General features: G+C 40.9%; 1 protein-coding gene across 2 annotated transcripts in view; it reads right to left on the bottom strand.

Annotated features, from left to right (window-relative positions):
- Positions 1 to 224: 224 nt before the first annotated feature.
- The window catches only part of LOC108792626 (tetraspanin-4-like), a 64,592-nt gene continuing 52,018 nt past the window's right edge, over positions 225 to 12,798 (bottom strand). For both annotated transcript variants that reach the window (XM_018563441.1, XM_018563440.1), the window contains 3 exons: positions 11,835 to 11,963; positions 3,709 to 3,792; positions 225 to 512 (listed from right to left, as the gene is read on the bottom strand). In XM_018563441.1, the coding sequence (XP_018418943.1) occupies positions 444 to 512; positions 3,709 to 3,792; positions 11,835 to 11,963 (282 nt within the window). In that variant the 3' untranslated portion in view covers positions 225 to 443. The remainder of the gene's footprint in view (positions 513 to 3,708; positions 3,793 to 11,834; positions 11,964 to 12,798) is intronic.

Raw genomic sequence — 12,798 nt, 5'->3', positions numbered from 1 at the left:
GAGGCATGTGCTTGGCAGAGCCATTCATTTTTATTCTAGGATGTCTTCAGGTCACAATAGTTCCATCTAACTGGTCAAACTTCATTAAATGGCTTTAGTGCTTTAAAAAAAAGAGTGGAGTAGACTGTTCTTATTCAGCTGTGAGCAGAATTTAAAGGCTTTGTATAGATACTGAAGCTGCCTTACAAAAGCTGCTATGATATAGTCAGCGTTGTATATCTTAATATGTAGGAGATACTTTCAATGGTAATGGTTCAGTCAGCAGGTAAGGTGAACAGAAACGGACATGGGTCTCTGTACAGAGGACTGTAGCCGAGAACAACCATACAGGGCCCGAGAAGCATGAAGAAACAGTCTTTGATCCAGCAGACAAAGATGGCATTCACTCTGGAAAGTGGAACATCAGCCTCTGGATCATCTTAAAAACTTGCAAACATCTGGGATTATTCATAATACTTTTCCGCCTTGAGAACTTGGCAGTACATCAACATAGAGAAGATCAGACCGAACACCTAACAAAGGAAAGAAGAACAAAAAGATTTACTTCCAGTCAGTGCTTCTAAGTACACAAAACTAAAACACAGTCCACACTCAAAAGGCAAAATGCAGAAGAGTTACAGACATGGATAATATTAGATATTCACAATGATTGTCTAATTTACAACAACTGGTGTAGTAAAATCAATTTAGTAATGCTATCATGTACATTGTAGTTCAAAGGAAATATATTGCAAATTTTGTAATAAGCTGAACTCCGAGCTAATCAAACATTGTCTAAATACAAGAGCCATGTGTTTTCTCACTTGAATCTTGGTGTGTTTCTTCCAGATCTGTACAATAATTCACTGTGAAAAAACTTCTACACCATCTCTCTCCTCGGGGATATTGAGGAATCTATTGGCCTGGAGTTCAGATTTGATTTAGTATGGTCAGGACTAATAATACAACATATAATACTATGTTGTATTATATATAGTATGTATGTTCAGAACTGGTACTGCACCAGACATATACACAATGTCTGGTGCAGTACTGAACATACATACTTGATCTACAGGCCACTACTGGTTAGTACTGGGTTTAGCTCCATGTACATACGACTGATAATGTGATGAAAATGTCAAGTGACTCAGAGTCACAGGGAAAGTCTGGGATAGACTCCCTCAGTGGTCTCTCTCTGGCACCACACTGATCTTAGGTCTTCAGGGGTGCTGGAGGCTGAAATAAGTATGAGGGCTGATCTGAAGTCTGAGGGGGGCAGAAGGCTGAAAGAAATATGGGGGTGGATCTGAAGTCTCAGGGGGCTGGAGGCTGAAAGAAATAAGGGGGTTGATTTAAGGTATGAGGGGGATTGGAGGCTGAAAGAAATAGGGGTACTGATCCGAGGTCTAAGAGGGGTTGTAGGCTGAAAGAAATCGGGGTGACTAATCTTGACTCTGAGAGAGGGCGGCAGTTGAAAGACGTAGTGGGCTAATGTGAGGTCTGAAGGGGACATTATTGAAATGGGGGCTGATCCCTGAAATCTGTTTGGCATGTCATATGTTACATAGTCAATATCGCTGTACTCTAGCACCCTACTATACGCTAGTATTTTTGTTCTTTAAAGAAGATCTTCAGGAATTTTATTAACTCTTGCATTGGGGCAACTCCCGTACTGCAAGGGTTAGTGCTCGTTTGGGTCTACATAAAAAAAAAGGTTACTCATCTGACTTTCCGAGCCGGCTTCTCCTTAGACTAAAGATTATGGACACCGGCACTCCAACAGCAGGTATAGTACGTCTATTTATTGACGTACATGCAAAAGAAGTAGCCTAGCACACTTAGTGCAACGTTTCGTGGTCATGTAGGATCCCCTTGATCATGCAGAACTAGACCAGTCCTTCCAAAGCTGGTCCCGTAAATCAACTTCTATACACCGTGTATAGATAGACGTGAGGACACTGAATAAGATCCCAATGCTGCAGGAAGGGGGAGGGAGAGCTGTGACAGCTGGCCGGCTAGGTGCTTCAGGTGAGTATAGTTATTTGAGCACCTAGACACAAACGAGCACTTAACCCTTGCAGTGCGGGGGTAGCCCCACTGCAAGGGTTATGAAAAAATTGGAGTTCTTCTTTAAAGCTGCGCTTTACATTAAAAACTCCTGACCAAAGTTATTGTGTCAATGTTTTATTGAAGTTCTACTTTAAGGTAAGCTCAGACAGAAAGCATATGTAATGGAATGTGTGACTAGCACTATGGTAACACCCCTGATGAAGTCTGAGGGACGTAACATGTAGAGTGGAGGCAATCGTCATTCCCAGAAGTGGTTTTCAGGTGGTGGGGGTCCTCTCCGCACACCTTACAGCAGTCCTGGCCAAATAAGAACGATGGTGCTCGCAATGACCATCACGGATGGCACCGTGCAAAATACGAAGTAAAAGAAACAGGTCACCAGCACTTGTTTAGAATAAATATGTCCTTTTTTAATGGACAATTGTGTCACTACAATCAACAGAGCCTGTTGATTGTAGTGACACAATTGTCCATTAAAAAAGGACATATTTATTCTAAACGAGTGCTGGTGACCTGTTTCTTTTACTTTTTATTCCCAGAAGTGGAACGTTCTGCTATTCCCTTAGTTATAGACAGTGAGAGCGCTTGAACTGTTTCAATCTGTATGCGGAGTATAGTTCTTGGAGCGGGAACTCATTCATTGATGGAATGCTTTTAACTTCATGTTCTTTGTGAGTAGTATTGTTATATATTCTTTATTAAAGTTAAAAAATGAGCTGCACTATGTGCTATTCCTTGTTTTATATTTTATTTGCCACTCTCATAAATGATTGAGACACACCATTGAAGGTCATCTACTAACCCCATAGACGAGGGGATGCTTTTGCAGACCATACTAGAATATTTTAGTTATGGTCGTACAGTGAAGGAGGGCAAAATCACGTGGAGGTTTATTTTATTCACATTAGCGGTGATATGGCTCCTGAAGATTATTGGGACACGTTTACAGCAATGGGCGCTATTTGTTGGAGAAATCACATTCTTTATTTTCACAAAAATAGGAGTTTATAAGTGTGGTGATATTTGTTGACATGTTGGAGAAATCACACTTTACTAGAGACAGCATTTGCAGATATTAATCTTTTCAGTGGATACATTGTGTTGTAAAGTTTCTAACATAGTTTCTAAAGTTGAAGTTTGTGTATGAGCACAGTCATTGTGTCTATTGTTTGATTTTGAAGCACTACATTGTTATATATTTTTTCTTTAGCTAAGTAATGGAATTGACTTTGTGCTTATAACACAAAAATTACCTAATATTTTGTTTGTACATGGACATGGGAAAACTTTTTCCGTGTATACTGTGAGTAGGTTTAGAAGCTATTTAGCCATATCGCTTTAAGCTTCACCCAAGATTTAGAGCAAAGCGTCATCTACACCAACCAGGGGTGGGTTTGCTGTGCTGGGCAAGTTGTACTCATTTTTCCCCTCGAAATGTTGGAGTGTATGCACTACAAGTCTGCTACTGGAATTCTGGCTCAAGATCCTGGAAGTAGGCGAATAGCTTTTCAAGTACAATAGTACACATCTTTGCACAAAACTGCTAAATTCAAAATTGAAATACACATATGAGAACTGGTTTCCCTGCTGAAAGTTGTATAATTCTGTTCTAAAGAGTAAAGAGTATAGCATTTTAATCTTTATAGGAGAACCCACCTGTACAACAAAAATGCATATGCCGAAGATCCCCACCGAGGAAATATTACTCTCAACCCACTTCTTCACTTTCTGGTAGCACGGCTGGGAAAATATACAGAAAAACAGATATCAAGGTCAATGATAAGAAAATTCTAGGTATGAACATTTTTCATACAATTATTTTGATGCTCAGACATAAAAACATAGCAAGGGGATACCATTCTATTTTTAATATCAGAGCAGACACTCCCGATGAGTGGTTGGCTGGGTGGGATTTCAACACCAATAACTTGTTTCCTCATCATGGGACACCTGCTGGGGATGTCTGCTTAGGGCACAGACCAGATAAAATGATACGAGTGCATGTTAAAACAAAGCAGTTGCTCATACCGTAATCTTACATCCTGCAATTTCAGCCTAGTCTCTGACATTTACATCTGCATATCCGTAAGTATGATACAGCAAAATTAGGTGATTAGAATGGTCCTTGAACACTTTCAGACCTTTGTACACACCTCTAACTGTGGATCTTGCTGGCTTTTGGTTGGGTTGGATTATTTCTGTTCATTGACTACTGTTACCCTAAGGGAGCAGTTTTCTTGGGGCTATGTCCTTTTCTAAATACTTAACAACACTCAGGAACATCCAATTGTTCAACATCGGGGGCCATCCCTCAACACAGACGACATTGCATGATATTGCATTCATCTCTAGTCTTGTGTGACTGCTGTTACCTTACTGATGATATAACAAGGATATCACGTGGTTGAGTTACTGTAAGTGTAACAGGTCCCATTATCTCAAAATCTCACTGTTATTGACAGTAAATTCTTTCAAAGCCAAGTCTTCTGGGAGAGGTGCCCACTCTCCATGCTGAATTTATTAGGTATTTTATTTTGTGCAGAATGCAAAGGAGGATCTAGAACACATAAAGGTGGGCAATAACACCAAAAACTCTTGTGTACAGAACAGAGGATGTATGGCAGGGAATCTTGGTTTTGAAGACACATAAGAAGCCAGAGCTGACTCAATGGACCAGGCTACAATTAAAACATTGCTATTAGGTTGACTGACCCTTTAAGGGCTCCCGCACAGAAAAGCAAGAACAACTGCTGGCAACAGACTGTCTGCACTTGTCTGGATCATTGCTTTATCAGAAGCCGCTGCAACTTTTCTGACACGGCAGTAATTAAATGAAGTGTACATGTGAAGAGTACATTCTCCTATTTATAGGAAAAAGGCAATGAGCTCTAAGCTTTTCTGACACATTGCAGAATCTTTGAGAACGATAATATGGATTTTTGAAGTTTGCAACTGTCATCTATCACTTGGGAGCTACAAGCAAGAAATACTCTTCCACTGAATATATTTGGGGCTAAATTACTAAAAAAGGTTCAAAAGAAAAGCAAAATAATTCTAAAAATAATACTCAATAAGCATACAGTAGAGTTCAGTACCCAATAGTTCGATCATCATGGATATCTATTGCATATGTCTGCAAATTATAGACTGCACAGTAAATGCATGGCCAACTGGACACGTTCTTTCATCATAAAACTAGGACAGTTCAAAAAAGTGTCATTTGACAACATCTTATGCCCCTGGATATGCATATGCTCAGGGGGGATTAAGGAAAGAGATACTACACATGAACATAGAACTGGTTTGTGTGTGAATGACAATGAAAGTGGCCAACTGATGCTCTCCAGTACATGGACATAAGAACTCAAAACAAAGGTTACAAAAGTTTCATGGGTAAGTTTAACCTTCCTTATCCTGGTAAAACCTTACCCTTACCTAATAAAATTGATTTATGAGAACAGGAAAAAGAATAAAGCAAAAAGGACATAATTGCCCATAGTGATCAATCAGGTCTGAGCTTTCATTTAAAGAAAAAAATAAACATTCCAACAAGTTGCTAGGGCAACAACTTCAATTTAGTTTTTGTGTTCTCATCTCTAGTTTTAATAAATTATCCACATTGTATAAAAATGCCTATAGGGCATCTGGTAAATAATTTCTCTTCCAACATCATCGTGGACTTTGTGAAAAGGTAAATGCCACAAATGGGTTAAACAAACAAGCAGGGACAAGAGGTTGTGATATTGACGGGAAGATGAGCGTGGGAGAGAAAGAGCCACTATAATCAGCAACAGTCACACACAGTACAGACGTGGGTAGCAAACAACTGAACAGAGGGTGGGCTGCACAGCTCCCAGCTTCCTTTATTCCTAAAGCTGCTATTAACCACATCTCCAGGCTTCCCATTCACAGTGTGCAGTCAGCCTGGTCCAATCTGTCTCATTTCAGCCTTCTGGGACTACACTGACCTAATCAATCCTATGTATGTGGTCCAATCCAAATGGTTTCGTTTTCCTGGGCTGCAAAATTAAATGAGTTGGCAAAAGAAAGGCAACATATTGTCAGTAGTTTTATAAGTGCTAGACTACCGACAACCTCTGTTCTGTTTGGCAGTGAGGATTTATTAGCATATCATAAATACTAAAGGGTCTATTTATAAATGCTTTCATGCAAGATTCAGACAACTTTCACCCAGGATTCACACATTTTTCCAAATTAAACTAAATAGAGAAGATGTAATACTTTGTGAAAGTTGTGTCAATCTTGTGTGAAAGAAATTATAACTAGACCCCCAAGTCTAAATTACCCTAATCAAAACCTCAACTCCAGTTCAGCCGGCTCAATGCTGATTGGCCGAGAAGCCGCATCCCCGGCCAATCAGCAAGGAGCTGGCTGTTCAGCTGGCTCGATGCTGATTGGCTGGAAATGTGGCTTCGCGGCCAATCAGAGAGGCGGGTCATTACTTGCCATATAATGATTAATAATGTACTTTTTTCCTATAGTGGAAGTTCTAAGGTTGCTTTTCAGGGTAGAAATAATTAACTTTCCAAAGAGCGATTATTGCCTACTTAATTCTTCTGTCCTCATAATGGCCTTTGAAGTCCTTCTAGTCATCGTGTCCATTGTGTAGTGGTCACATTTTGATTATGGTGGCTTGGGTCAGATTACAGTTGTCTACAAGGAGTAAAAATGTCAGTGACCAGGCAATATATATATATATATATAATGTATTGTTAAAGTGTGGGGGGTATTTTCTCATGTGTATGGGGGGTATTAGGCTACATTCACACTTTTATTTTAGGTGCAATTAGGGATTTCTGCGTCAGGAACTTGCGTTTTTCTGCAGAAGAAATCCCTAAATTGGCATTTACAAGTGGCAGCTGTCACCTAAGTTAATGATCAGGTGACAACAGTTGTATGTAAACGGCTGCACACCGCATGTAATGATACGTGATATGTTTACATTCGGTTAGGAATCAATCACTCTCCCTGGATGCCCAATTATTGCGTCCAGGGAGAGTGTTTTCTAACCGCATGCAATCATATCACGTATCATTACATGCGGTGTGCAGGCGTTTATATGGAGCTGCTGTCACCTGATCATTAACTTGAATGGGTGATAGCTACCGCGTGTAAACGCCAGATTAGGGATTTCTGCTTCAGTAAAACGCAAGTTTCTGATGCAGGAATCCCTAATCATACCTAAACCTACAGATATGAATGGGGCCTTATTGTGTGTATATTGGTGTCTGTAGTACCATACCGGATACAGTTACATTTTATTTTATAGTATGAAATTTGACATGGGAGAAGAAAATTTGTCGAGTGACCCCAGAGACGGAAGAGGTGGGGGGGGCGAAGATGGAGGGGGCAGAGACACCGATGGAGGAGGTGGGAGGCGTCGTCGGAGCTCCAGTTGGGCAGCAAAGATGACAAGGAGGCAGTGTTGGGCGCCGAGGACGAGGAGGCCGTCCAGTTGGGCGCCGAGGACAAGGAGGCCGTGTTCCAAAGAGGTCAGGCCGTGCAAGGTAAGAGGACTGTCCTGGCAGAGCCCAGCATAGATTCTGCACAGCCCACCAAAGAGTCTCAGGTGTGCTGTGCAATACCCTTCGGTTGGCTCTGCAGGATCCGTAGGGGGCTTTGTCGGGTCTCAAGGGGGCTTTGCAGGATCCATAGTGTGCTCTGCAGCCTGCAAATCCCACCATGGGGCTGAGTTTTGTCTTGCCTATGGCAGCCCCAAACCAGAATACACCACTGCATATACCTGTATTTGTAAGGTCAGGAACATGCCATATAAGATGCAGGATAGAGGAGGAAGGATGGAAGAATGAAGGAAGAAAAAGAAACAGAAAGATGGGCCACCAGATCAGACTCACTCAAGGTACCTGTGGGTCCACAGCCCACAGGTACCTGTGGGCTGTCTGATGTGATGTGCAAATGTGGTATTTTTAAAGGTTTTTCAGCATTGGCCCTGAAAGCTACAAATGTCCTTCAAATATCTATTCATTTCAGAAGAAAACTACTTAAGTGAATGCCCAAGGACACTTCCTTGATGTCAACTTCAGTGGTGATAATTTAAAGAAGAAAGCGCAAGATGATTTTTTTTTACCATACAGTATAACCTATGGCAGGCCCTGGTAAAAAAAAATGTAAGAGCAGACTAGAAGTTGGACAGGGAAGAGAGTATGAAGAACTGAATATTGGTGATGTCATGTTCTTTGTGCTGAACAAACCTTAAGCACAAATGAAGTAGAGCAGACCACAAGAGTACACACATTACTTTACAAAATAGTTTCTAAATATGTGTAAGAAGGTGTAATGTATGTAGATTAATGTCTTTATTCAACCTCAAATACTATGGAACTATGTAACTATGTAATAAGATTATAAGCTCCTTTAGGGGTATAGACTGGTGCGTATTTGTAACCTGTAAGGTGCTGCTTAATATGTCAGTGCTATAAAAATACAAGGAATAATAATAAAGGCTGAACATGGTCCACTAGCTGCATGACTGACTGCCTTGTGCTACCAAATAGTGAAAAGGGAAATAGAAATGAAAGGCAGACAACAATGAAACACACAAAGTAAATAATCTGCAGTCCGGGCACGCAGGGTGCTATTTATCGGTAGGAACATTCAGAAATCCCCTCAGGTGTGAGGAAGGAGAGTCAATCCATAGCCAGAAACACAGTCAGATAGAAAATGGTTTCAGGCTCTAATTGCTCCTATGCGTGTCACGGGGGCTTCCGGCTGTGCAGTCTATTGATGTGTCTGATGCACAAATTAGAGACAATAGAGTCGGCACTTACTAAACCAACAAGATACTTACAGAGCTCCCTGTTCTGACAAATTCGAAACAAACCTTCCTCTTCGTGAACAATATTATATAGTTCATAATATGGACTTCTCTTATGCAGAAGATAAGCCAAATAGTTGCAGAAACTTTGATTATCTTCAGTAAGCCATATGTCAAAAAGAACATCAGACCCATAGCTGGAGGTATATGTAAATTAAGACTTCTTCTAAAAGGTCAAACTTGAACTTTCCTACCTCATTATCCTTCCTATAGTTTAGTGAGGCCACTAAGTACATGGCAGCAGGGCCAATATCAACTTTAGCCTGAAAACTAGAGATTTGTATGTCTGTGAAGGTTCTCATTAATCCAAGTCATGGTATATCTGTAAAAATTAAGTCATTAAGTGGACTTGCTGTATTTTTTTTGAAGACGTTTTACTGGTCATCCAACCAGCATTCTCAATTCAGAATGACTTGTACAAAAATTATCTGGGAATAAATATGGTGAATGTTGCTCCAATCCACATAATCTGTTAGTCGCAACCAGGTGTCGGTTTCATTTACATAATCGGAGCTAGGAGGTGTTAATAACCTGCCCAGAGAGATGTGTTAAAACAGCATTGTGTGTGGCAGACAGTAGATGTCTCATCCCCCCCCCCCCCCCCCCCCCCCTCCCCTCGCGGCCGTTCTCCCCCCCCATCCCTATTCAAGCTTGGCTTCTCCATTTTTACATAAATGGCTTCTTTCACACCTCTTTTACACACACATTCGTGTTCACCCACAACAGCTACTCAATGGGTACACAAATCGTTTAGGACACCATATCACATTTGCTGGGCTTTGCTTCTCATTGTGCAGATGGAACACTGCATACAACGTTGGGACTACACCAGCTCAATGACTTTCATTACTGTCCCAAGTGCCTCCTGCCGTGCCCGGCCAGGAGAGTATCAGGAAGCAGGGCAGAAAGCCGTTCAAGGTAACACAAGCACTTCATGTCCATCTACATGTAGCCATAGACATGCAAGAATTGTCACTTGTGGATATACAATCCAACCACCCTCAGGTCAAACTATTTGAAAGGTGCTTCACAACCCTGCAGGGCTGGCTTTTCATGACCTTACATGCTTATGCCAAAGGACAGGGGAGGGACTGGGAGCAGAGTTCAGGTACTGGCTTATCATGGAAAATAAAATGATTTGGAAGGGTATTCTAATTGTTCAAAGACTTATTCCCCCAATAGCTACCAGCCGGAAAAGTCATAGGCTTGTGGCAGACAATAGAACAATTCTGCTTTGCTATCATGCCACTTTTTAAAGCAACACTGCTTATGTATTATTTATTGTCACATCTAATGTGTTTATTTTTGTGTTATCAGTTATTCAGCACAGTGATGGATTACAGCTATAGTTCACCATCCCACCTACAGCCGGTATATACATTGTTTCATTTTTTAATCAATAGACTCCTGTGCTGGCATCTGCTCTAACATATAAAATATAAATGATGAAATGTAAATTTAAAAAGCCTTTTTTTCCTGCTTCCAAAAGGTCAAAGTCTGCCGTGCTGCGAGATTCATGGCTAATTGCTATGGTCACTGGCCGCATGGGGACACAAATCTACCTCTAGTCACACACTTCACGCCGTGTTAGTAAAAAAGATTAACAGATGGATTTAGGGCAATCCACAAGTAACATAAGCCTGTGGGATAATCTATAAACCATGACAACACTCAAGGGTGATAAATAACTTCACTAACACAAATCTGATTTCTAGGAAGTCATCTGGGGAATGTTGCTGTCATTCTTGCAGGAATGCTCAAAGATTCAAAAAAAAGACACAAAACCAAGACAGGAAAAATGTGGGCTTGCAAAAAATCACATGTATTATTAATTGCCAATTTAATGCCAGTGAATTGTAACATTTCCATGGGTGGTACAGAGGCTGCAGGCTGCCATTGCTGATGTTTCCTTCTAAAAATGTGTGTTCTATACTGAACCTCAATACTTTTTGCGTCAGTGACCAGGTATGTATGCAGATCAGAAGCTGACTCTATCCATGCTTGTTCCATGTCAGTGACTCAATGGGGTTGATTTACTAACCTTATAAACACACCACGAACATGTATACACCTCTGTAGTGTGTTCCCTCCCAGCATGATCTATGGGTGGAATCTAAACACCTTTGTAGTATGTACACACCCAGCAGGTGTGTTGTGCAAAGCCCTGCATGAATTGCAAGGTGATGTTGTGTAAATTAGCTCTATGTTGTCTTGCTTGAGTTGATGAATGCAGGAATGTAAATGCATGAGCTAACCATTTTTGTCTGAACTTTGAAGCAGCATTATATATGCATCATGTGCATGATTTTTACATATATGGCATTAGTGGAAATATGCTTTTAGAGACTTTTTGGTTGATAAATACGTTTTGCTCTGTGAAAATCACACGCACCTGGTGCATGCGTGTGTTTAGGTTAGTAAATCACCCCCAATGAATTCAAGTTAGCGAAAGTCAGGTCATTAGCGATTTCAGAAACAGACCAGCATTGGCAGGCTGCATTGTTTTTTCGTAAGGTGGCTGCAGATATCAGAGGACTGGCAGACACGTAGGCACAATCCAATGGTTTAGAGGTCTGCATGACCAGCTTGTTGAGTAAACATCAATGCTGATCTCAGTGTTTAGAGATGGGCTTTAATGCGAGACTCAGCCAAGGGCTCCTGTTTAGCCTATAATGAGGTACTGGAGGTGAACATAGACTGAACACAGACTCCTCTGCCGTATAACATTTTATGCTAGTGGACCCTCCTAAATGTGGCAGCCAGCTTCTGTATTGAGGCTTGAATGCTAATGTCCCTATATGGAAACAGGCTGAATAAACACTTCTGGCTATGCACACCTGCAGGAAAACGCTTTATTTCATTTGCATTATAAAAAAAAAACTCTACTAAGAATCTAGTTATGCTGCTGACAGCATAAGAGGCTCACCTCTGTCCACCAAGTGCCGGGGTTGCTCTGGCAGGATGCACTGTGCTCTGTGCAGCAAGAATGAGGCACAGTAGTGCTGTTCCTCATTTCCAGCCAGTCAGTGTAATTCTTCACTCCACAGCAACGGAACTGAAAGGGAATCGACAACAACATATAGATCAACAGCATGTTCATTTAAACAGCAACTCCACAAATGATGAAAATACCATAAGCCAAATAAAGCTCAACTTCAGTCAAAAGATTTTTGGAGAGAGTAGAGAGGGTTACACATTTGGCCCTTTTTTTTTGCATTTGTTGACCCCATTGTTTGGACACAAAGCCAAGTTACTCAGTGTGTAGATCTTTGAAGGAGGCTGATCAAGGAGGGGCCAAGCTAGCGAGGCTGAGCCTTAGGAGCAGGGCACCAAGCACTTGCAATTGACTCTGGACACTGAACTTCTGGTCTCTGGGGAGGGGACTGTGCCAGCATGGGTTTGGGCAGTAGAACTCATAAGAATGCATGGTTTTACATATTGGTCCCTCCGTGAGTTATAACATCAATATATGCAAATATAGAAATTGACTCTATAGGAAAAATGTCACACTGCCTGCACTTTGCTAAGAAGTTCATTATTAGTCAGAAGTTCTTTAGATATGTATACTAATAAGACTAACGATTATCCTAACAGTTATTTAAAGTAGTTATTGGAGAGTGGAAGTGGTTAAGAAGGGAATTGCCTGATTTCACCTTTTGTTGGGGTCTATCAATAGGGTGAGCACCCCTATATCTGGTGTGGTGCATGTGGTGTATTTGGTGAAGGAACAATAAATATTTATCACTATTGCTGTTTATATATGGACATATGTTCAGAGTTATGAACATTTACAGACTTCACATCTGATTTATTTATTATCTATTCATTGACATTTGTTTTTGAGTCACAGATTCTTTAATTGTTTTTTTGTATTGCTCATTTTTGTAGCT

Source organism: Nanorana parkeri, unplaced genomic scaffold (genome assembly GCF_000935625.1).
Source record: "Nanorana parkeri isolate BGI_ZX_2015 unplaced genomic scaffold, ASM93562v1 scaffold665, whole genome shotgun sequence".
NCBI lineage: Eukaryota > Metazoa > Chordata > Amphibia > Anura > Dicroglossidae > Nanorana > Nanorana parkeri.
This window is presented reverse-complemented; position numbering and strand designations above follow the sequence as displayed.